Source organism: Taudactylus pleione, unplaced genomic scaffold, assembly GCF_031769625.1.
Source record: "Taudactylus pleione unplaced genomic scaffold, aTauple2 ptg000535l, whole genome shotgun sequence".
NCBI classification, from domain to species: Eukaryota; Metazoa; Chordata; class Amphibia; order Anura; family Myobatrachidae; genus Taudactylus; species Taudactylus pleione.
Window position 1 is genome coordinate 12019511 of NW_028284937.1, and position 25806 is coordinate 12045316.

At 43.2% G+C, this 25806-nt stretch overlaps 1 protein-coding gene across 1 annotated transcript in view; it reads left to right on the top strand.

Moving 5' to 3' along the window:
- Positions 1–25806, top strand: part of LOC148501119 (BAR/IMD domain-containing adapter protein 2-like) — a 130413-nt gene that overhangs the window by 75757 nt on the left and 28850 nt on the right. The window contains exons 4-6 of the mRNA XM_088450959.1: positions 2115–2176; positions 8694–8765; positions 8881–9018. Of these exons, the coding sequence (XP_088307085.1) occupies positions 2115–2176; positions 8694–8765; positions 8881–9018 (272 nt within the window). The remainder of the gene's footprint in view (positions 1–2114; positions 2177–8693; positions 8766–8880; positions 9019–25806) is intronic.

Consider the following 25806-nt stretch of genomic DNA (forward strand, 5'->3'; position numbering starts at 1 on the left):
GGCAGAACTATGGGAGACAATGGAGGCGTCTGACGCCGGACTCCAGCACTGAAGGGGCACCTCCTCCATTGCCCACATTATATTCACCCCACTTAGAACCGTTACTGCCGCGTAAGTGTACCGTTACGGCCGCGCAATACATGGCACCTCATCCTGCCACCTGAGAAGCCACCATACACTAGTGGAGAGCTCCGTGTCAGACCATCAGCTGCCGCCTTCGTCTATCTATAGCCTGTCCCTACTCATTGGTGTTGTTGCTCCTCAGCAGCTTCTTTGTCAGTGTGACACGTCGGGCGCCCCCCTCACCCACAACTCTGTCTCACTCCTCCATGGCATGTCTATATTCTGTGTACAACTGCAGGTGTATCTGCTTGCGAAATGCTACATTACAGTGTGGTGATGGGGGCACTGCTCTCATTACCTTGTTGGAGACGCCGGGCTGCCGAGATCGCTGGGTCTCCTGACAGAGAGCCGCACGGCTTGTCTGGTGAATGCGGATGGTCTGGACATTGCAGCTCACTCACTCATACAGCACAACTAGTGAGGAGCTGGATTACCTCTTACAATATACCCATCCAGGATTGTGAGTATATGAAATCCACACAGGATATTCTACAAAAGGATTTTAGAATTGTTTCATTAGAACTTTAATACAGAAGCAGAACTGCCTCACCGCAATATTGTTTGCTACATTACAGATCATTGTGGCTACATAAGTATCAATTATATGAACTAACACGGACACCAATTTGATACATTAGTGTCGTGTCTAGTACCTTGTGGAATCAGGATATATGCTATTTTCTAGGTCCTTTTTGAGACCTTTTATTGTTCAAAAATGTAATATGTACATCTGAATGTCTTTTTTAGGATAAGTATTTTATCATTGTGATATTGTGATTGTGATTAAAACAGGACATTAATCCTTATATTGCTCTGTGTCTGTTAAGCGCCACCTTATACCTGATTGCTCGACAGTTGGGAGGTATGATAATACCATATGCTGTGTAGTAAATATAACTGTGAGGGGTATATTTACTAAAGTGTGGGTTTTTAAAAGGGGAGATGTTGCCCATTGCAACCAATCAGATTCTACTTATCATTTATCTAGCACCTTCTAGAAGACAATATCTCAAATCTGATTGGTTGCTATGGACAACATCTCCACTTTTAAAAACCTGCACTTTAGTAAATATACCCCTGACTGTTTTCTTATTTACTTGTCTTTATAATGTAATATTTATTAAATATGAGCATTCAAAATAAATAAGGATGATGATATTATTAAAATTATTATTATTACAATAAAAAAAATAGTTTATGATGGAAATTGCAGTTCATCAATGATCACCTGTCTTAGGCCCTGATTCAGAGCCGGTCGCTATTTGTGCTCGCTCGTCCAGAAAATAGGGGTGGCTATTCAAATGAACCATTCGCTGTTTGCGGTCTGTTCACGCCTCTAGGTCTGAACGAGCGAACAAAACTTGCGGTCGTTTTTTGGGAAACTACGCCCCCTGGCCGCTCGCATCCGACGTCATGTCCGCTATTTATTAGATTAATCGAGTACATCGAACAGGGTATGAACTGCTCGCTATTCTTGTGGTTGGTTTTTGCTACCACAATTTTGCGAGCAGTTCTGGCTAAAAAAAACCCATTGACGTGGTCAATGACGCTGCTGTTTTAAATATGCACACCCATAAAACGCCCGTTTTGACCTTTAAGCACGCCTGCGTTCTGATTTCCACTCCCCGTTTTCAAGCACCTTCCCCTGTTACCACCCACATACGCCTCATCCTGTCACTCAAATTAGCAGGCATTCGCTATTTTGCGAGCACATGAATTTCGGCCGCACTGACTGGTTCGCGCATGCGTATAACGATCCGTACGCATGCGCAGTTTGGCAAACATCGCTCAGAGCGAACGAGCTGCTGCTTACGAGTGGCTCTGAATGAGGGCCTTAGACCGTACTGCAGGTGCTGTGCTAACGTACACCCACTTGTCAGCTAAATGCACCGGGAATCTTCTAGAATGTTATAGGCCCTGTCTCTTCTGCCTTCCTGCTCAACTTGTGATTTGCATAATGTTTATTATTTTTATGTTGTTGATTGCTACAGGTGATACGCTATTCCAAATGGCTGAAGTCCATCGACAAATTCAAGTTCAGCTGGAAGAAGTCGTAAGTATTATCCCGACATTTGGATCTAGGCCTTTGCTTGCTCTGCAGAAATACCGGGTGTGGATTGATAGGTCTACTTTAAGAAGTTATAAAGTCAGTAGGTCAACACCAGAAGGTCGACAGTCAATAGGTTGACAGGGTTAAAAGGTCAACAGTCAGTCATTCGACAATGACTTAGGTCAATAGGTTTAAAAGGTCCACATTCACATGGTCGACATAAAAAGGTCGACACTTGGTGATTTATTTTGATATTATAGCCTAACCCTAACCCCCTGACCCTAAAAATCACGATAAACCATGTGTCGACCATTTGAATGTTGACCTTTTAACTCTATCAAACTTTTAACCCTGTCGACTTAAGTCATTCTCGCCCAACTACCTGTCGACATATTGACTGTCTTACTTCTTAATGTAGACCTAGCATCCGGATACTAGAAATACCTTGTATATTTATCAAGACCCATGTGATGTGTCATTTTAGATTGTCGTGTATACTGTGTACTTTTACCCATTGCTTTTTTATAAGTGAATTGCATTTTTATATGCTTTTTAAATTGTATACAAATTTTTGAATTTTATATATGTATTGTCATTTTTAAAATTGTGTTACCAGCGCAGCAAGGGTTAGAGGGTGGTTCAATAGTGGACACGCTCTCCTGACAATTACTTTGTAGTATCACCCTTAAATAATCAGTATTTTGTTCAGAGGTACATTTGGTTTCCCACTGTGTTGGGAAAAGTTGGCAAATGAGTCCTGTGTTTACAGTAAGTGGATGTTTTATTCTCTCTCACCCTACCAACACTAACTTCACATAATAATACATATTAACAGAACAAGTACATGTGAGGTTGAAGAAGAATGTGTAGATGTTACAGTGGGTAGGGAGGACCCTGTTGCTGAGAGCTTACAATGTAGATGTACTGTATACAGTGCCGGATTAAGGTTTGTGGGGGCCCCTGGGCAACAAACATGTGGGGGCCCTTATTAAATGTGATGAACTGGGGGTATGCGCAATGGGAACCTCAGTAGTGTTAGTGCCCACAGTAGTGGTACTCTTTATGTAGTGCACCCAATAGTAGTGCCCCCTATGCAATTCTCCCATTAGTAGTGCCCCCAGCAGTCATGCTCCCTGTAGTTATGCCCCAAGTAGTAATGCCCCCTGTGGTAGTGTCCCAAAAATTAATGCCCCCTGTATAAATACCCCCAGTAATAATACCACTGTAGTTGTGCCCCAAATAGTAATGCCCCCTAGTAGTCATGCCCCTTGTGTGTGCCCAATAGTAATGCCCCCTGTTTAAATGCCCTCATAAGTAATACCCCTGTAGTTGTGCCCCCAGTAGTAATGCCCCCAGTAGCCATGGCCCCTGTGGTAGTGGCCCCAGTAGTCATGCTCTCTGTAGTAGTACCCTCTGTATAAATGCCCCCAGTAGTAACGCTCCCCCCCCCGAGTAATGCCCCAGTAGTAATGCTCCCCCCCTGAGTAATGCCCCAGTAGTAATGCTCCCCCCCGAGTAATGCCCCAGTAGTAATGCTCCCCTCCCCGAGTAATGCCCCCAGTAGTAATGCTCCCCCCCTAATTCCCCCAGTAGTAATGCTCCCCCCCCGAGCAATGCCCCAGTAGTAATGCTCCCCCCCCGAGCAATGCCCCCAGTAGTAATGCTCCCCCCCCCCCGAGTAATGCCACCAGTACAATAGCCGCTTGCACTAAACAAAAAAAAAGAGCTATTACTTACCTTAAGCCCCGCTCCCGCTGCCATCCACGTCGCTCGGCTGTTGCTCTGCACCATGAGAGAGACGTCGATGTCTCTCCCATAGTGCACTGCGTGAGCCGGAGCCCTCCAGTCCAGTCTCCGGCTCCGGCTGCCGCTGCGGGGAGTGAGCCGGGCGCCCGCTGGCTACAATCAGCGGGCGTCTGGCAAATGGTGCCTCCCTGTGGCTCCGGGGTTAGGTTGGCCGGAGGAGGCGGAACTGGTTCCGTCTCCTCCGGTTCACTTTTACCCCTTTAGGTGTGGGGGCCCTTCAGGTGTGCGGGCCGAGGGAGCGGCCCCGTGCGCCCCCCCCGTTAATCCAGCCCTGACTGTATATAGAGTCCTTGGGATTGTGTTTGCTCATCCTAACTACAGAATTATCATGTCTCTGAAATGTGACCAAACTTTGGCATTTCTATTTGCCCAAGTCTTATAAAGATATAGGACCAAGGGGTCTATGTACTAAGCCTTGGATGGAGATAAAGTCGACGGAGATAAAGTACCAGTAAATTTGCTCCTAACTGCCATGTCACAGGCTGTGTTTGAAAAATGACAGTTAGGAGCTGATTGGCTGGTACCTTATCACTGTTCACTTTATCTCTCTCCAAGGCTTAGTAAATAGACCCCCAAATGTAATAGACCACAACTTGTGGGAGGTGACGTGATTCGGGGACATAGATTAGTATTGTCTTTATACTAATTACTGTTTTAAATCTAACGACTATCTCACCAGAATCGTGCCAGCTAGTACATTCGACCCATAGTGTTTCTGTGAATGGACCATCCTACAGCTTTGTAGCCTTTATGGCCAGTTTTAAAGGCTGTTAAGTCTAATCCAATTTATTCATCGCATTGTCTCACATTTGTGCAGGAAGTGCATTGTTAGGTGAATTACAGTGTTGCGTTTCCAATGCATTGTAATTACATGCTGCTATTATGTTGCTTAAAGTTCAACTAATGAATTAGCATCTACTGATAGGGAAATGTATAATATTTACTTTATTCTCTACTAAATGAATACACAATTGCCTAAATATAGAAAACACCTCCTACACATGTTTATACTAACATGAGAGATTTGAGATTATATGGTTTACCCTGAGAAAATGTGCCAGACTCTGCCATAGTAAGAACATCCTGTAATGTCAATAAGGAGGAAAAATTGGCTTCTAAATACAAATATTTATTCAGCAATCTTGACACAATTAGGGTTCTGTAGATTTATTTGGCAGTAAAAATACAATTATATGTTTATTATGAAGCCCCTTTCTCGCCTGGTGGTCGGTTTTGGTGTATCTCTCCTGGGCATCTTTTAAGTGCACATGGGTCAGCTACCTCGGTTCTAGCTGAGTCTTTCTTGCCTCAGGTGCTCATGGGCAACTCTGCAAACAGGGGTCCTTGTGCACGCAGCTTTGAAAACAATCAAGGATGGATACACACTAAAAAGACCGGCAGTCTTGCTGAATGTTGGGGCGATTACCATTCGCCCCGGATCATGCAAGATTGCCGGTACACACTAGGAAGATTTAATGAACAACGAATGATCACTCATTCCGTCCTTCATTAAACTGCACAGCCCTGCGTGCGATATAATGTGATTGGCTGTGCAGCACGGCCAATCACACGATATCGCATGCGACCCATGGGAGTGCGCAATCTGGCATACACACTGCACAATTTGCCCAAATCGGGCTGATATCATGCAAGTGTGTACCCACCCTAGGTTTGTATAATGCAAATATACAGCTGTGGTTAACATTATTGGCACCCTTGAATTTTAAGTACAACCTGTACAATATCTTCATAAATAAATAGAAATGTGCCAACTTTCTATCAGCAGAATAATTTAATAGGATGTCCAAAGTTCTGAACCAAAAAATAAATAAATTCCTTTTCAACGTACATGTAGTAATGTCAAAGAGGAAATAAAAAATATGACCTGGACAGTATTTAAGGCGCCGTTCTTTAATATTTGGTTGCTCATCAGTAAGGACTGCCTCAAAACGTTTCTCGTAGCCATCTTTAAGCTTCTTGCACCTGTCTGGTGGTAGTTTCTCCCTCACATTGTAATTTGTTGAAACAAGATTCCTTTTCCCAATGGTGGATTTCAGATCTCTTCAAAGAAACCAGAAATGAGATCAGGACCCTTTGCTGGCCAGTTTAAAATAGTCTTTTTTTTTTTTTCATTATAACCATTCTTTTGTGCTTTTGGATGTGAGTTTTGGGTCTTTATCGTGCTGGAGGAACCATAATCTTCGAACCCAAACCTAGTTTTATTACACTGGGTAGCACATTTAATTCTAAATGTCTTGTTAACCCTCTGATTTGATGATTCCTTCATACGGCGAAGACCCTCAGTACCAGTGGCAGCAAAGAAGCCCCACCACATAACGATCCTCTACCATGTTTAACCATAGGTAGGGTGTTCTTCTCCTTAAAAGCTTCAGTTTGACACCTATAAACAAATCGCTGGTCTCTATTGCCAAATATAGATGTGTCCACATACATCTAGCCTCCTTGCGTGCTAAACAGCCCTTCTAGTCGCTCCATGCCGTGGCGTGACACGGTGGCACCGAACATATTTGTGTGCAACTTTTTATCTTCAAATGCATCTCATTTGCATAGTGATGCAAATAATTAGCACGAGCAGCTTCTGCTGATTAAAATGATATGCAGCATGCCTATGGTCTGTGTGCGACTGCCGGTGTAACTGAATGTGAAACGCTACATTACAGTGTCAGCGGCTGGTACACTGTAATGTAGCATTTCGCATGCAGATACACCTACAGTCACTCACAGAACATAGGCATGCTGGTGTAACTGAATGTGAAACGCTACATTACAGTGTCAGCGGCTGTTACACTGTAATGTAGCATCACAGAACATACAGTAGGCATGCTGCATAACATTTTAATCAGCAGAAGCTGCTTGTGCTAAATATTCACATCATTCTGCAAATAAGACCCATTTGAAGGTAAAAAGTCGCGTGAAAAGACGCTTGGCGCTACCCAGTCACACAGAGCTCCCACATTATGTGTGGAGCGACTTGTAGCGCACGGAGGATAGATATATGTGTGGACACATCTTTAGTTCTATATTGGTTTCATCTTCCAACAGAACATTTGCCCAGAAGGATTGTGTTATTTGTCTAGGTGCGTATAGGCCAAAATCAGTCATTGCTTTTTATGTTTTTTTTTTCCAGCAGTGGGGTCGTCCTTGGCCTTTGCTCATAAAGCTCTTCTTGTTTAGCGTGTGGTGTGTTTGTAGAAATAAAAACAATCACTCCAGATTGATTCAAGTCAGCCTTCAGCTCTTTGGATGTTTTACATGGTGTTCTTTCACAATTCGCACCAACCTTTGAAGACTTCTCTCATCATTTTTCCTCTTTCCCCCACATCCAGGGAGGTTGTTCTCAGTTCCATGAGTAGAAAACTTCTTAACAACATTGTGACTGTTGAAACAGGGAGGCCAATGTCTTTGGAGATGGCCTTGTACCCTTTGGAGGTCTTGTGTTTGGGGATAATAGCACTTCTGAGTTTCTCGGACAGCTCTCTTGTTTTCACTATTGTGACAGTGGAAAAAGGGAATAAAAAGTGGCCTTTTTAAACTTTAAAGCTATCAGTCATTGGTTAATTCAAGTCATGTGATCACTGACAATTTATCACAAGTGTCTCCAATTTCTAATTTATCACGAGTCTAATCTAGCTCTTTTTATTTTATTTTTTCAAATTGATTTGAATTGCTCCAATGAGTGCCAATAACTCTGTCATGGTAATATTTCAAGTTTTTATTGTTTTTTCTCCTATTGCTTTTCCAAAGTGATATTGTTTTATCCTTAGCTGTTCTGTGCCAAACATGAGTCTCTATAGACCAAAGCAGTTTCACTACATGACTTTTTTTCAGGAGATTTTGTACATGATGTACTTAAATTCATGGGTGGCAATAATTTCACATTAACTGTATTTGTGAATGTATGTGTGTACATGTGATTGGGAATATAGATTGTAAGATTCACTGGGGCAGGGACTGATTTGAATGGCCAAATTTTATCTGTACAGTGCAATGGAATATATATGCAGTATATAAATAATTGGTAATAAATACATTTTTTGGATTTTGTGCACAGAATATAATTAACAATGAGGGAGGTTGTCAAAAATATTTTAAAATTAAATGATTTGATTTCAAAAGAAAATGTGGCACTAGTATTTGAAACATTTTGGCCAATTTGCATGTGTAATGCGGACCATACAGCAGCTCGGCAATTTCCAGATTCCCCCAAGTCGACCCAGTCTGCAATCCGTTGAGAATTCGGGGAAGTTTTATATGTTAAAAATCCAGATTTGCCGATCCCGATCATATTTTGGTCGGGTTCGGCAAATCAGGAAAATCCAACATGTTGAATTTTCCCGATTCCCCAACCCAGGCGTCTTTGGGGAATTCCAGCAATCAGACGCAGATGTATGGGCCCCTTAAGACCACATTGGCCCTCCATTGACCATGTTTCAAATCCAACCAGATTTTAATTATTTTTGCATGGTCATTGGCTGCCTGATACATGAACCAGTCCATGTTACCCAAAAGTGGATATGTGTGTCAGGACACGTGTGTATCTTTAACGTGTGTGAACAGATTTTTTTATTTACTTCAACCATTAAAACAGTCTGAAATGATGTTAATATTCTGTCCCTGTAGAACGTAATGGCTTAATAAGATAAAGCAATAGTTTGACAAGACAAATACAATATTTTTCTATTCTTTTTTTCAGCTAAAACTTTTCCACTCTGAACTCTTGGCTCAACTGGAACACAAGCTGGAGCTAGACATCAAGTATTTAACTGTGCGTACTTTGTCTTCCGTTTCTTTACATCGTCTATTGTGATCATTTGTTCCACCTCCTTTGTATCAGGAGTTTGTCACTTTGTAACTGATAGTGTTTCCTTCTCTGTCCCCAGGCGACACTGAAAAAATACCAGGTCGAGCATCGTTCCAAGTCAGAGTCTATTGAAAAATGTCAAAGTGAACTGAAGAAGCTGAGGAAAAAGTGTCAAAACAGCAAGAATCCCCAGAAATATGGAGACAAGGAAGTGCAGGTACAACAGTGTCATATATTAATAATAAGAATATACCATTAAAATTATATATTGGAGATTATTTACAGAACTGTTACTCTAACTCCTAAGCGACTGGAGAAATTGCAATCTCCGCAATCAGTTTAAAATAATGATGGGCATATAGTACCTCTATAGTGTAGCTATAAACAGGGCTGGTGGCGGGTTATCCAGCGCACCTTCTGCGCCAAGTCAACACATTCACCAAGAAGATCCATATATATATGGCAGCACTGTTCTTTTACCTGTATTTTTGAACATTTAACAACTTTTCCCCACACTGTCTCTACATCACACAGCCTCCAGTACAGTTCTCATCTCGCTTATTACCTCGTCCACAGCATGAACACTCTTTCTTCAAACACTCCCCATATTCAATGTCCACATAATCCTCTACTTTATCCATCCCTATCCCACTCCTCTTGTCTCCTCCGCTTGCTGTTCCCCCTATCAGTCTGCTTTCCAACCCTCTACTTCTTTCCCCCGCCTTTCCTGTTCCTCCACTCTCAACCACCTCCCTCCCTCCCTCCCTCCATGGCCTTGCTACCCCACCACTACGCCAACCTGGTTCTGCCTGTCACCTCCAGGGCTGCCAAGAGAAATTCTGGGCCCGGGTAATGCAACATCCTGAAGGACCACAGCATGTTGGGGATGGCTGCACCCATGTGTGGGTGGGTCTAGCATGTGAGATGCACCCACTCACAGGAGCATGGCATAGCACCCAGCAGCTGGGATTAAAGTAGTCACTACTGTATTATAATGGCAGGACAGTCCCATAATAGCTGCATTTTTATCAGGATGTATTTAGATGCTAAAATGTAACACAACTTTATTTTGTACATCTCTCATGTAAATAACACATAATCAAAATCTTTTTTTTGACATAGAGATAGATGAATGAAGGACTTAATTTTGACATAACGTCAGGTCATCATATACACACACATTCCACAGCACATATCCTAACCCACTGCTCCATGCTCCTTCCTCACTATCTACCCCAACTGTGTCACCCCTGTCTGTCTGCCCTTCCCCTTTAGAATGTAAGCTCTTACGAGCAGGGCCCTCATCCCTCATGTGCTTCTCCTCCCCATACTTATAGTATAATTTACTACTAACTCCCCACAACGGCACCTAACACCTGGTTGCTCAAGTCCTGCTGCTTGTGTTATGCAGCTACTGTATGTTTATAAACCATGTCTTTGTTCTACATTGTTTTGTATTACTATTAACTGTTTTTCTTGTGTGCTCATTTATGTACTGTGTAAGGTGCTCCGGAACCTTTGTGGCGCCATATAAATAAAGGATAATATATATATATAATATATATATATATATATATATATATATATTCACAGCAGGTGGGCTGCCCTGGAGATAACAAATATGTTTACTTCAGGTCTGACCTCAAATGTCCTCGATTGTCCATTCCTGCACTAATGTTAATTTTTGGTCACATTACAGGAATATAATTGACATTATTATCATTATAGGACCCCCCCATAACCTTTGTGTAAATGCACATTTTCTCAATTGACAAGAGCAGACCATGTATTGATTTCCCAGAGATCTGAGCCAGAGCACCAAACCACCTCTCTATCATTGGCAGTGTATTGTTGGCACCATCATCTTATACTGACCTTTAGAACCGTCTTTCTCAGGTCATGGCACTTTATGTTTCTATATCCATCCATTTGGGGATAAGGATAAATTGCACCTTATATTTGGATAATTTATTGTAGGGGAACCCAGATTTTGTTACATGGGATCCTACTTTCTGTACAGTCTGTGCATGTTGGTCTGCCCAATACAGAAGTTGCTCTATCAGTTTATAAGCAATAGTGGTCATAGATATTTCTTCACTAACCTATTCACAAATCACGCCATATAGTCCCATTTGGTACACAACAGAAAATGCGACTAAGGCCGGGTACACACTAGAGTGATACCGGCACGATATGTCATTTTGAGGCAAATTAGAACGACATATTATGTCGATCTCACAGTATGTACGCTCCATTGCGCGCTCCCGTGCGTTGTATACGGCATCTTCTGGTTGGCCATGCTGCAAGGTCAATCAGAAGAGATCGTGAACGATGTGGTGCACATCGTGTAGTGTGTACGGCCATCCGGACGATATGTTGATCCGATTTGGCCTCTGAAGACGTCACCTCCTAAAAGTTGGTTGTTGTAGTGTGTACAGGAGCAATGATAAATCGTATACGATTAAACAACATGTTAAATCGTTCAGTCACTTGAAGTGTGTACACTCAATATTGTGTCTTCTGGGATGAAGGGAAATTGGAACGACCATTGCGTCGTTTTGGCATTGCTCTGATGTGTACCCGGCCTTAGCTACGCCATACCACCCACCACACAGATTTGTACCGAATGTGCACCATGATTGGAGTAGTACAATTCATGAGTACCCTGATCACTACTATCAGCTTTGCATGCAGCAGCGGTGTGTGACATGGACGCTAACCTGAGAAAAGGCAGAGGGCTGGTACCAGTAAGCCACGGCATGCAACCCGTCACAGGTTGTTGTTCTCAATGTATGACTTTATACTAACTCAATTGCAACAAAAATGCAAATCCTAAGCACCCAGTACACTATGAGCCTGACCCGGAGTTGCACGCATCCATGGACGCTTTTCCATATGACCGCTGCAGGATAATAACTTCATTATGCTAATGTGAGACGCCGACTATTTATGCCCAAGATCCGCTAGCCTGCATATGGAAACCTATCCCGCTCACTGTTTTTACGCCCGCAGCTGTCTGCACTAGTATCTGAACATGCACCCACCCGATGCTGGGTACAAAAGATCCATTTGAAGCATGAAAGTCCCAAGAGTCGCTACCTGTGATGGAGCGTGTAATTTGCACCATGCATCTCATGCAATAAGATGCAAAAGCAATGGGTGAATAAGGAGACATCTGTACTAGGAAACCAGGGTTATCTAGAGAAGAAAGAGAAATCTAAAGAAAAAATTGCTTCTAATTCTGAATAGAACGCGTAAATGTTTGTTACATGCAGTCGTCAATAAATTATATGGTACACGCCACTTCATGGTGCTTCCTAACCCTGAGAGTCCCTACGTTAGGTCCTACATTCATTAACAGCTAACAGGTAGCAAACACAATCAGACCTTTATAGACGGTATATAAGTAAATGAAAAATAAATACTATAGATGAAAAAAGTGAGTAGTTATAGACATTATGAGTGAAAGTTTACAGAAAAATAATCAGAATTAATTTTGAATTGGAGGAGCTTGTAACTAATACCCCTTTTCCACCAAAATCCCGGGTCTGTCCTGGGATTTGGAACACGGTTCTAAGCCTGGTCAGAACTGGTATTTACCCCATCTCCACTGCGGTGCCGACCCAGGAATATCCCGGGTCAGTGCCGTTCACACTGGTGCAGGGCCAGCGTTTGGAGATGTGTCATCACCAAGCACCAGAAACTCCAGCTCTCCCCTGAATGCCAGACCGGAGCAAATGGGCGTCCAGGGGAGGTGGTCCTTCCTGTGGGGGTCCTTTCGGGTGGCTGTGATGTCACAGCTGTCACCGGGGAGACGGGCAGGGAGAGATTACAGCCTCCCTGTATGAAGCGGGGATGGGGTAAAAACAGGAAGGGGAGGCTGTAATCTCTCCCTCCCTGGTGACAGCTGTTACTGACAGCTTCCGAATATCAGCTTATCACCATGCTGGAAACGGGTCCCGGTTCGGAAGACCTGGGTTACCTGTTTCCACTAAGCCTGACCAGGGTTTTACCCGCGTAAAACCCTGATCGAGACCCAGGAAGAAATGCCGGGTCAATCGACGCAGGATTTTTTCCTAGAATCCTTTTCAACTAAGACGCTACCCGGGTTGACACGGCAATAACCCAGTATTTTGGCCAGTGGAAAAGGGGTATAAGTAAGTAGTGCTACCATAGGAGGCGAAACTTTCTTCTGTACAAACCTATAGGCACAGGCCGTGTCAGCCTATTTATAAGCCTGGCCTTGTAATCCGTTTCACATGACTGCTATCCTTTACGGGGAGGAAGCATTTTCTTCCTTATGATGCCAATGAAAGCTTGGTCGTTTGTCTGTATGATGCACAATGTCATATTACTGGTCTCCCCCCTGTAATGCTAAACAGCCCGCTTTAACTCTGCATGTTTCTCGCAAGAAATACAAAGTGCCACCCAATATGTAGAGGTTGCAGCAGCCAGCAATTTGCACTTTACAGCCCCCCCTGTTTATTGCTGTACTGTAGTTTAATTTTCTCTAAATCATTACTTTTAATGTCCTAGCACAGTAATTATTAGTGCTAGGGCATTTGCACGTAGTTATATTGGCAACTAACTGGGAAACCCGGCGTTGCCTGGGTTGAAGAATGGACCTTGAAGTACATCTGTAGCCTTCATTTTTTACATTGTCCTTTCCTATAACCCCATTACATTGATCCTGAAAAGGACCCCACTGTTTGCTAACATGGTGGTATACTAAAGGGGGAAAGATTTGACAAGGAACACAGAAGTCATTCAGACCTGTATAACAATGCAATTTAGGAGTAAATGACAGTGCAGGCAGATGTATACTCTGAGTGTTTGGAATGGGGTATATCAGGAGCAGAGTGACTAACAGGACAGAAACCAGTATAGATTTCCAAATCACTGCGGTCTCAAAAATCAGTGCAGAACAGAAATCGTTGCCGAGCAGATATCTCTGCAGACCAACATTGGAGACCATGGCATATGAAAATGTGCTTGGAGGAAATTAGTAACTGTCAGTGCATGTGCAGTGTGACAGTTGATCCTCCGACTTACTGCTTTACCTGCCACCCACCACTGGTACATATCAGCCTGTGCCTTCAGATCAGTGCAGTTTTAGGCACTGGAAGACATCCTGGGGTATATTTACTAAAGTGCGAGTTTTTAGAAGATTCTACTTATCATTTATCTAGCACCTTCTAGAAGATAATAGATAGAATTTGATTATTTGCTATGGGCAACATATCCACTTCTAAAAACTGCATTTTAGTAAATATACACCCCTGAGCGAATTTGCTCAAACCATAATTTCAAATCAGAGACCTCCATGACTCTGACGAACTTCAAACACAGCCAAAAACCTAATCCTGGTCAAACTACACCACCATGCCAAATTTGGTGGAGCTAGGTACAAACTCTGGCCGTGCATAAAGAACAAACAGACATACACACACTTTCTCGCTTTTTATATAGATATAGTGAGGCATGGTGATGCAACAGCAACACCACCGCAGGAAGCCTCACATTTTCCTGGGATCTCTATGGTACAGTGATTCACTATGAGGCTAAATTCAATTATGTTAATGGAATGAAAAATACCACAATCTGCTGATACGTAATAGACAATTTTAATGAGTAATAACTTTTTTAACAACGTTTGGATATCAAAAATGTACATTGATTATACTTTGTAATATAACTACCTCCCCTCATATGTCCCTTTCCGTCAATACCAACAAGAATTCCCCTGTCTCCTGAGTCCACTGATTTGGTTTCACGCCTGACTCGGGGCTCTGCTTTACTTCTCATATCTATTATATCCAGTCTCTCACCCAGTCCTGTTGCCTCCACAGAATTATGTTATTTTCTTACACAACTTAGACATATACTTTCTCTCACCACCTCTCGCATACAATACGGCAACCTCCTTCTCTGTGGCATTCACCTCACCCTGATACATCCCTGCTTAAGTCTGTCTAAATCCCGCCGCAAAACCGATCTTCACTCTGCTTGGTCCACATCTGCTCACCAATCAGCAGATCCTTACACTGGCTCCCAATATGCTCAAGAATCCAATTCATATGACTTACAGAGCCCTCAACAGCACCACTCTGCATGCATCTCGGATCTCATTGTGAAATTCTCTCCCTCATGCCCTATTAGATCTACACCTGACTGTTGCCTTGACATGCGCAGTTATTTGTGCATTTATTTTATGTCCTTGTTTATCTTACTCTCCAGAGCTGCTGTGCTCTGTGGCACCATACAAATCAATAACTGATTGTTTAAGAAGATCTTCAAAATTGTGTTATAAAGTCAGGATCAATGACACAAAGTGGCTTAGAAACACAGATGTTTTCAGTATAACTGTTAACAGAGCAGTTTCGAATAGTCAACATTATAAAAGGTCTCTAAACCGCTGTACTGGATGGGAAGAAGAGTCAGTTTTTATGTTAAACACATGTCACATAAACCATCCAAACCATCAGTAATAAAAAAGGGCTTTGTAATTCATTTTAGTCCTTACTGGTTCCAGGCAGTGGTGCATACCAATGGTTAGCTGTTTTATGTAATGAACTGGAATTGGAGCGTTTATGGAGACAGCAGACTAGTGAAACTTTGGCTTGTCAAGGAATGGAAATAAATATAAACACCAGACACACCAGATATACAGATAACAGGGACCTCAGAGGTTCAGTAGAACACAACAGTTTTCTTTCTGATATTCCATCATTTGGGAGTTTACTATCAACATAAAAAAATATAAAATAAAAATAAAAAAAAGTTTTCTGTTTGTTGTTATATATTCTTACTATTAGTCAGAAAGACAGACAGACAGACCGACCGGCCAACTGCAGGAAAGGTAAAGGATTCTCCACAGGTTTCCAGATGTGATCTATTCCTAATGACTAACTATATAGGGACAGAGGAAGCTCTGAGACTCAGGGCCGAATTCAATTAGCTGCAAAAATTGCCGTATGGGGAAAAGCGGATTGAATTCACCTCAATCGCCTGTTTTGCCGCAATATTTTCTCCATGCGCATTTCCGCTTTTCACCCTATTCTATTATAAAACTGGCAAAAACACGAATAGGAGAATGTTCTCCACAGCAAAACTAGCGAAAAGGAAATCAGTCTGTACCCCATAAAAAGCTTCAGTGACCCTGGGAATCAATATAAAATAGTAGTAGTAGCCCTAATAAACGTATTTAGCGATCTTATTTTGTTGAAAAGGGCTGTTATATGCATATTTACATATGTGTGGAAAAATGATAGAAAGCAATATTTTTTCGGAAAAATAAGTACTGAGGTTAAATTTAGGGCACCTGAAAATGGGTACTAGTATATTCTGATGTCTCTAAAATGATGATTAAAGAAAAACTCAGCCTCGTGCAATTCCAAAAACACCTGCCCCAACCATATAGCCCCCCACTTTTTTTTCCATTTTCCAACACTTTTTTTAAAATTTTCGCCACAAAAATTGCATGTCTTTTTTTGGGGTGAATTAAGATAACTTTTTAATTTGTTTTGCTCTATTAGTCATTAGGGAGGGTGTCCAAAGGGTTCTGAACCAAGTCCCCACATTTGTACCCCAAAATAAGGATTTTGCACTTCTTTTCTCCTGCCTTTTGCTGGAGAAACTTTTTTGCCCAGGGAGTTTTCGCATAGGCTCCGGGGAATTGCATATGGAGATACTTTGAAAACAGGCAAAAAGTGCAAATCGGAGAAAACTTTTCTCCAAATGGCACTTTTCGTGGCTAATTAAATATGGTCCTAAGGAGGAAAAGTACACAGCTTTAATACCAGCCAATTAGGTTAGAGCTGGGGTATATCTTAGGGTTTGGGTTGGGCAGGGCGATCGATTCCAGAGACAATGGCCAATCTAGTAGAGAAGTTTTTTTTTTTACTAGCTTAGTGCTAGTGATTAACCTTCATACAGTCATTGAACTTTCCCGTGACTTGTCCCTATAGTTTACTGTAAGGAGAAATCAACAGATCACTAAACTCAGCTGTATCTTCAGATGTCCATTAATGTGCAGTTATAGTTTAATCCTTATATCTCCCAACAGGTTTGATTTAGGCAGGATAGTTTCAATTTGAGGGGACTTGTGCCAGTACAGCCAGGAGGTGTGTGTTTCTTACTGCAGTGACTATAGTGGCATGTGCACCTGCACTAGAGTGTATGGCAGTGGTCAGGGAACAGGGGTAAATTACCCCACATGGGGTAAAAATTAAATTCCTGGGGGTAATGGACAGACAGTCGGGCATGCATATCTATAATATAGAATGATTCATATGCATGCCCGGCTGTGCCACAGGGAGGCTCTAAGCCGGACGCCCGCTGAGATGTTATTACCAGTGGGCGCCCGGCTCCTTCCCTGCAGCGCCGTGTTAGCCGGAGGCTGGAGCTCTCTTCTGAACTCCAGCTTTCGCCTCTCTCCATGCGCACTATGGGAGAGACGTCATGACATCTCTCCCATAGTTCCGAGGAGCAGCCGGGCGGACAGGATGGCAGCGGATGCAGGAGCGGGGATTAAGGTAAGTGTTTTTTTTTTGTATAAGCGGCACTACATGGGCATTATATGGGGGCACTACTACAGGGGCATTATATGGGGGCACTACTACAGGGGCATTATATGGGGTCACTACTATAGGGGCATAACTATGGGGGTACTACTACAGAGGAATTATATGGGGGCACTACTACAGGGGCATAACTATGGGGGCACTACTACAGGGGCATTATATGGGGGCACTACTATATGATTTCCTTCCTTTCAAATCAAGGGGGTAACCTCGGCGTATCTAAATATATTTTGGGGTAAAAGGTAAAAAAGTTCCCTGACCCCTGGTATATGGCAGTGCAGTGAGAGAGCGGACCGAGTACTCCTATACTGCACACAATATGGGCTATAAACGTAGAAAAGTGCACTCTATTCCATAAGTTCTCACAGCATATTAGATGAATATACGGAGGCACATGCATCTATGTCTAATCTAGCCCTTAAATCTAAATTAATGAAAATAATAATACTCTGTGCAATGTACTTGCTAAGATCAGGTAACCTCTATTGTCATATTACACACATAATACACATTAAGGGTCACTTATAGGACACTTCATACTGTGTTTACACAACTTATTGAATTTACAGGTTCTTGTGATATAAAATCTGAACTCAAAATCAATCATGTGAAGTAGCAACCGACAAAATGCAACTCAATAACTAATAGGCAAGTTGTAGAAAAAATAAAAGAAAGCTGATAGACTTTTTATATCCACTGTACATATGGTATATGCTCAATGCTGTTTTGACTTTATTATTCATCAGGGCACATATATTGCGTTTGCGTGTATTCTATTTCTAAAAGAATATCTAGTTCAGTCCATTACCAACTACATTAATTACGTAATCTATAAGAGCACCCATCATGATGTCACATTGCAATTTGTTTGATGAAGAATTTTAACATTGATTACTGGACTCTACACAAAGCAGAAATTTACTTTTAACCAGATGTCTTCCACAAAAAATTCCTCACATTTACTAGCAAAATGGGCTTCAAAGTAGCTGTGATCCACTGTTATTTGTGAGGTTAATTCTGCAGGTCAAAAGGTTTCTCCCAGGAGAGTGTCAACTGTGATCCAGTAAAACCTCCTGTCTATATTTCACTGCAGATCACCACAATAGATAAGCTCCATGTATTTTATGTAGGAGATATCTCGTTCAAGCTCTCCACACTGTCAATACACATATTTCTATACATTTTAAAACCAATTGATATAGGTATAAAATGGACATAATAGACAGAACAAAGTATGTTTCACCACTCCCTCCACTTTGTGATGTTTCTTCCCGGAAATTTATAGTATAGAACAATGGAATTTTTTTACCTTCCTAAATTCCTTTAAAAAAGGAACAAGAAACATGACATCACATCTGCCCAGGAAATACTGAAGTGCTGATCTTGGCAATGTGCCAGATTCTCAAGTATAGTAACAATGTAAACTTCCTTCTCAATATAGCAGTCCACTCACCCTGTGGTTTCTCTTCATTCCATGAAAATGTGAGATAACGATAGGAGAATGTAAAGGCACCTTACACATGCAATGCTGAATAGGTTTAATTCTGCGGAAAAAAATGTGTATTTTTTTAAGTGATCACTCCCATTGCTCTATTTAGATGAGACACCTGGCACCACAGCTTAACTTTCCTCATTAGTTGTGGCTGCATTTATTTACAGAAACAGGTCAATTGATGATGTCATTTAACAGAAACACAGTCTTCCTCCTCTGCAAACTCATCAGTGCCTTACAACTTATACAGAAACAGAGTCTTCCTCCTCTGCAAACCCATCAGTGCCTTACAACTTATACAGAAACACAGTCTTCCTCCTCTGCAAACCCATCAGTGCCTTACAACTAATACAGAAACACAGTCTTCATCCTCTGCAAACTCATCAGTGCCTTACAACTAATACAGAAACAGAGTCTTCCTCCTCTGCAAACCCATCAGTGCCTTACAACTTATACAGAAACACAGTCTTCCTCCTCTGCAAACCCATCAGTGCCTTACAACTAATACAGAAACACAGTCTTCCTCCTCTGCAAACTCATCAGTGCCTTACAACTTATACAGAAACACAGTCTTCCTCCTCTGCAAACCCATCAGTGCCTTACAACTTATACAGAAACACAGTCTTCCTCCTCTGCAAACCCATCAGTGAATTACAACTTATACAGAAACACAGTCTTCCTCCTCTGCAAACCCATCAGTGTCTTACAACTAATACAGAAACACAGTCTTCCTCCTCTGCAAACCCATCAGTGCCGTACAACTTATACAGAAACACAGTCTTCCTCCTCTGCAAACCCATCAGTGCCTTACAACTAATACAGAAACACAGTCTTCCTTCTCTGCAAACTCATCAGTGCCTTACAACTTATATAGAAACACAGTCTTCCTCCTCAGCAAACCCATCAGTGCCTTACAACTAATACAGAAACACAGTCTTCCTCCTCTGCAAACCCATCAATGCCTTACAAATAATACAGAGACACAGGCCCTCATTCAGAGCCGTACGCTCTAAGCAGAGCGCACGCTCTGAATGAGGGCCGCCCTCCATAAAAATGGAGCGTCCTCCTGGACGCTCGTGTAGCTGTGGGTCACCACCCACAGCCTATATGAGCGTGCAGTTTGATGGCCGCGATGGTCATGACCATCGCGACCATCGAAACTGCGAGCCGGAGCCTGCGGTTGAGGTTTTCAACCGCAAGCCCCGGAGTGATTTTAGCTCTATCAGAGCCAAAATCACTCCCACTGACATCACTAGTGATGTCAGTGGGCCGGCTTCTGACGGGAGGCGTTCCCGTGGGAACGCCCCGTCAGGGAGGCACGCCCCCGGCACGCCCACCAAAGGGGGCGTGCTGTCAATCAACATCGACAGCACGCCCCCTTTGATCAGACACAACGAGCGAAGGACTTTCCTTCGCTCGTTGCGTCTGGCGCATGCGCACGACGGAGCTCCCTCCGTCGTGCGCATGCTCAGTGCAGACCATCGACCCACTTGCGAGCGGACAGCCGCTTGTGAGTGGGTCTGAATCAGGGCCACAGTCTTCCTCCTCTGCAAACTCATCAGTGCCTTACAACTTATACAGAAACACAGTCTTCCTTCTCTGCAAACCCATCAGTGCCTTACAACTAATACAGAAACACAGTCTTCCTCCTCTGCAAACTCATCAGTGCCTTACAACTAATACAGAAACACAGTCTTCCTCCTCTGCAAACCCATCAGTGCCTTACACAACTAATACAGAAACACAGTCTTCCTCCTCTGCAAACCCATCAGTGCCTTACACAACTAATACAGAAACACAGTCTTCCTCCTCTGCAAACCCATCAGTGCCTTACACAACTAATACAGAAACACAGTCTTCCTCCTCTGCACACCCATCAGTGCCTTACAACTAATACAGAAACACAGTCTTCCTCCTCTGCAAACTCATCAGTGCCTTACAACTAATACAGAAACACAGTCTTCCTCCTCTGCAAACTCATCAGTGCCTTACACAACTTATACAGAAACACAGTCTTCCTCCTCTGCAAACTCATCAGTGCCTTACACAACTTATACAGAAACACAGTCTTCCTCCTCTGCAAACTCATCAGTGCCTTACACAACTTATACAGAAACACAGTCTACCTCCTCTGCAAACTCATCAGTGCCTTACACAACTTATACAGAAACACAGTCTTCCTCCTCTGCAAACTCATCAGTGCCTTACACAACTAATACAGAAACACAGTCTTCCTCCTCTGCAAACCCATCAGTGCCTTACACAACTAATACAGAAACACAGTCTTCCTCCTCTGCAAACCCATCAGTGCCTTACAACTTATACAGAAACACAGTCTTCCTCCTCTGCAAACTCATCAGTGCCTTACAACTAATAGAGAAACACAGTCTTCCTCCTCTGCAAACCCATCAGTGCCTTACACAACTAATACAGAAACACAGTCTTCCTCCTCTGCAAACCCATCAGTGCCTTACAGCTAATACAGAAACACAGTCTTCCTCCTCTGCAAACTCATCAGTGCCTTACAACTTATACAGAAACACAGTCTACCTCCTCTGCAAACCCATCAGTGCCTTATACAACTAATACAGAAACACAGTCTTCCTCCTCTGCAAACCCATCAGTGCCTTACAACTTATACAGAAACACAGTCTACCTCCTCTGCAAACCCATCAGTGCCTTACACAACTTATACAGAAACACAGTCTTCCTCCTCTGCAAACCCATCAGTGCCTTACAGCTAATACAGAAAAGAGGTAATATACTGTACACGTGGCGGCGATTGCACATTTTGCCACAGCCAAGTCTGCGTCTTCATGCTAATGCCACGGTCGATTCATATCATAATGAGACACCCACTTGCAGCAGCGCTAATCCATCTCGTTCAGTGTTTAGATCGGTCACTCCTTCGAAGCTTTTTACCAACCCTATGGCAGGTGCAGTTTCTCCATTGGAACATGGCACCCTGTGTCAGCGCTACTGCCTCTTTACACATAGCCACTGTCATCGACATACCCACGCAGGGCGGATTAAGACTTGTGGGGACCCCAGGTCAACGAAGTTGTGGGGGCCGCTTCCAAGCCACACAGAGCCGAGCCTACACCCCCCTGAAAAAGCCCCACATGGAGCCCCCCCCCAGGCCACATTAATACACAGTGGAAAACACTCACATATACACAGTTTATACACACTAACACTAATATACACATTAACACATACATACACAGTATACACACTAACACATATACACAATAACACATACATACATACACACACACACACACAGACTAAAACAGTACACACACAAACTTACCCTTGAAGCAGCAGCTGCTGCTGGTACAGGATGCAAAAGATCAGGGCACCTCCTCGATTCATTAGGGCCCACCCCTGTGATGTAATGACACGAATTGCGGGGATATGGGGGCGGGGCTTGTCGTATTGCCTCCGTCCCCAATGCACCAGTGTAGGTGGGGAAACGGTGTGTCTGGGGGTCATGCGCTAGTGTGAAGCCGGCCGCTCTCCCCCTTAGAAAGCTGATGCAGCAGCACTGACTGTGCTGCTGCATGCAGTAGAATAGTCGCGGCTGTACGGCCTCCTCCCGAGAACAGGTGCCACTAAACACCTATTCTCAGCAGGGTCTCATCGACCCTGTGTGGGGGCCCCTCTGTGTGTGGGGGCTCCGGGACGACCGCCTTTGTTGCCCCCCCTCCTTAATCCGGCCCTGCGTCCACGACACACTCTCATCTCACACTCCCCTGTTACTTCCCAGCGATACTCACTGAAATCCACAGCTCTTGCATCCAAATTTGTTCTGCGTTTCCCTGCGGTAACGAAAGGGACACCTATGCCACTCGGATGCATGCGCAGTACTTCCAACATCTGCCAACTGCGTGCATACCGGCATTGCGTGCATTTGGCGTACACCTCTGAATCAGGTACATGGTGGGTGTGGTCACACTGCACAGGCATGTGGTTATGTCCACCAGGGGCTTGTTCCGTGCATTTGAAGTACTGGGCCGCCTTCAGTGATGCCATCTTTGCTTTGTCGCTCTACATGATATTTTTAAATTCAACTTATGTCTGGGAACAGAGGTCAGAGTAGATCCCCATCCTTTTGCAAGTGCAGTCTCCGGAAATGGAGCCAATGATAGAGTTTGTAAATAGCCAGAGAAAAATAAATCATATTTTCTCTAATAACTGTTGTTGATGGTTTTACTTTACTGTACGATGGGGCAAGCTATTCCGTTAGCCCAATCGTGGTCTCTGACCGCAAGCTAATACAGGGAAGATATGCTGATTTCTGCTTGCGAACTTTGAAGGTGCGAGTAGAAATCAGCAAAGCCGGATCTACCGTATTTCATGTGCAGCCTGTCCCCATACACCTATCCTTCTTGTGCTATATATTTTTTCCTGAATTTAGGTGCCAATTGAGACCTGGACGCTAAGCCGCATTCGCTTGCTATGGGTGATTGTTGCCCGTCTGAACATGCGTATGCTGCAAAATATGCATGCGCAAACCAGTCACTGCGTTTGGGAATCATGCGCTCGTAGAAGACAGACTTGAATGCTACTTTGGGTGACAGAGAGTGCCATTTGTGGGTGGTAACCGGGGAAGGTGCTTGTGAATGGGGGAGTGGTGGTGCGCATTTGGGCGTCAAAACGGCATTTAATGGGCATCCATAATTAGCATGGAGGCGTCATTGTATACATCACTTGGTTGTATTTCAGTCTGCAGTGATCGCAGTGCTTGCGGCGGGGTAGGGTCTACCTCAAGCGCTGTGTGCAGCTCCGATGGCTCTCGATGTTACTGAATAATCATACACTTCCTGGAGATGACGTGTGTTAAGAGAGAAAAGTGGGCGTCTTTACACCGGCGTGTGCGCTCACTCTGACGTCGCTCTCTAAGACACAGAGGGCATCCTTACGCCAGACAGTGCGATCGTGGAATTTGCATAGCCGGCCCCTTTAGGATGCGAGCGATCGCGGCTTAGCATCCGGGTCTGAATCGGCCCATTAGTGTCTTATTTATATCGTAGCTGCATACAAAGTTCATTATATGGACACACTGGTATTGGTACAAAGTCATAGATTAAGCACAACAATGAGTGGCACAATGCATGGCACGGCTCACTTGTACAGTAGCATTTATTTTTACCCAGGTTGGCATCTGAGTCGCGCACAGAAGCTGAATGCAATGCCAGCACCAGTGTCCAGGATACCGTGCATTGTATTTATGTCGCATCAGTGATAGACATAAGATGCGTGAAAAAGCGTGTGGTTGCGTCAAAATCTGTGCCACACCAAATGGGACTATTTGGCATGATTTGGCAATAGGTAGACACATCTGTATAAGCAATATCCGCAACAGATGAAATACAACCTGTTTACCAGACGTTTTCTACTTGCATCTTTATTACCCAGAAATGCAGATTGGAATTGTCCGTAAATGGTATGCTTCTCAAAGTTACTATAGTCTGAAACTATACTTATACTTGTGGATAATATCATTACCTAGAAGCTGGGGAAATCAGCAATAGAATCTTTTTTTTCTGATTTTTTTTTTCACCTTTGACAGGTTTATATAACCTGGATAAGATAAAGTAGAAAAAATAGGATAAGAGTTTATCACACTAGTTATCACACTAGTTTATAAGATAGTCAACACGCATATACACGCATCTGACACTTACCATTATCTTTGACTGGAGAGTCAGAATGAGCTTTCCAGTATGTCTAACATAGCCCGAGCACAATAAAGGCGTTTTTCACAAATATGGCTCATGCAGGTCTGTAAAATCATGGATATACACCTCTCAGGATTCATATCTTCTGTACCTGCCATAGGACCAATAGCCCTGCATCAAATGCATACCATAAGATAAAAGCCTGATTCTGAATCCACACAATGCTGATACTCACATAAGTTGCCATTTTTTGGGTGCAAGTCACGATGATTCTTCCAATGGACACGACTGCATCTGCTCAAAGTGGGTATCCCAGCCCTTGCGCATTCAGGCGCACGGTTCTGGAAGACTTAATACTAGCTGTAGCATAAAGTCGCAAATGTGACTATGGAAAAAAAAGATCCAAAGCAGTCGCAGCTGCGTGCAACTTAGAATCATCCTCCAAAAAAGCCCTTATCAACAATCGGAAGTTCAAGCACACAGCCAAGTAATCTTCAGAGCTTCACCGCAGGCCACACCCTAACACAATTCATCAGCAAGTCTTTGTCAGAGGGTTAACAGTATTCTACTTGAGTGTAAACATTATGGGATGATACACTCTTACTTGCCCAAGCCGACTTGGATAAGGCAGGACTGGGAAATACATATGTAGGCAGAGTACAGTAAGAGCTAGTTAGCGCATTGTGAACAGATGCAGACCAGGACAAAGACACACACCTGAGAGAGCTGTATTATTTGCAGGTGGCTAGTGGAAGGTGCAGATAGAATGTTGACATGTCTACAGCACTAGGGAACCACTTGCTACTGGCTGGTTCCTAATGCTCCACTAAAGGCTGAGCAGAATTTCTTTGAGGCTTAGACATCTATACTTTTTTCTTTCTATGTTTTTAAGGAAAACTTTTCTTATTTTTATACCCAAGTTGTTTCTACAGAGGTTTGTTTCAATTTAATTGCTGCATAATTACAAATGTGTTTGTTGCATATAAAAGAAATGTGTACTTGTGTACTTTACAGACACATTGCAGAGAGAACCCAAGTGTCCTACACTCATTATTATTATCAATCATGGAAATGTCTAAATCCCCTCCACGGAGAGGACCCTGACATCAGCGTGGCGAGTGCAGCAAGCCCGCTAGGGGACAACGTAAAGTACACAAGTACTATTTAAAACTTTCATTGGGTTCTCTCTGCAATGAGTCCTAAAAGTACACAAGTACCAAGAAATGTTTTTAAATATGGGTGCTAGT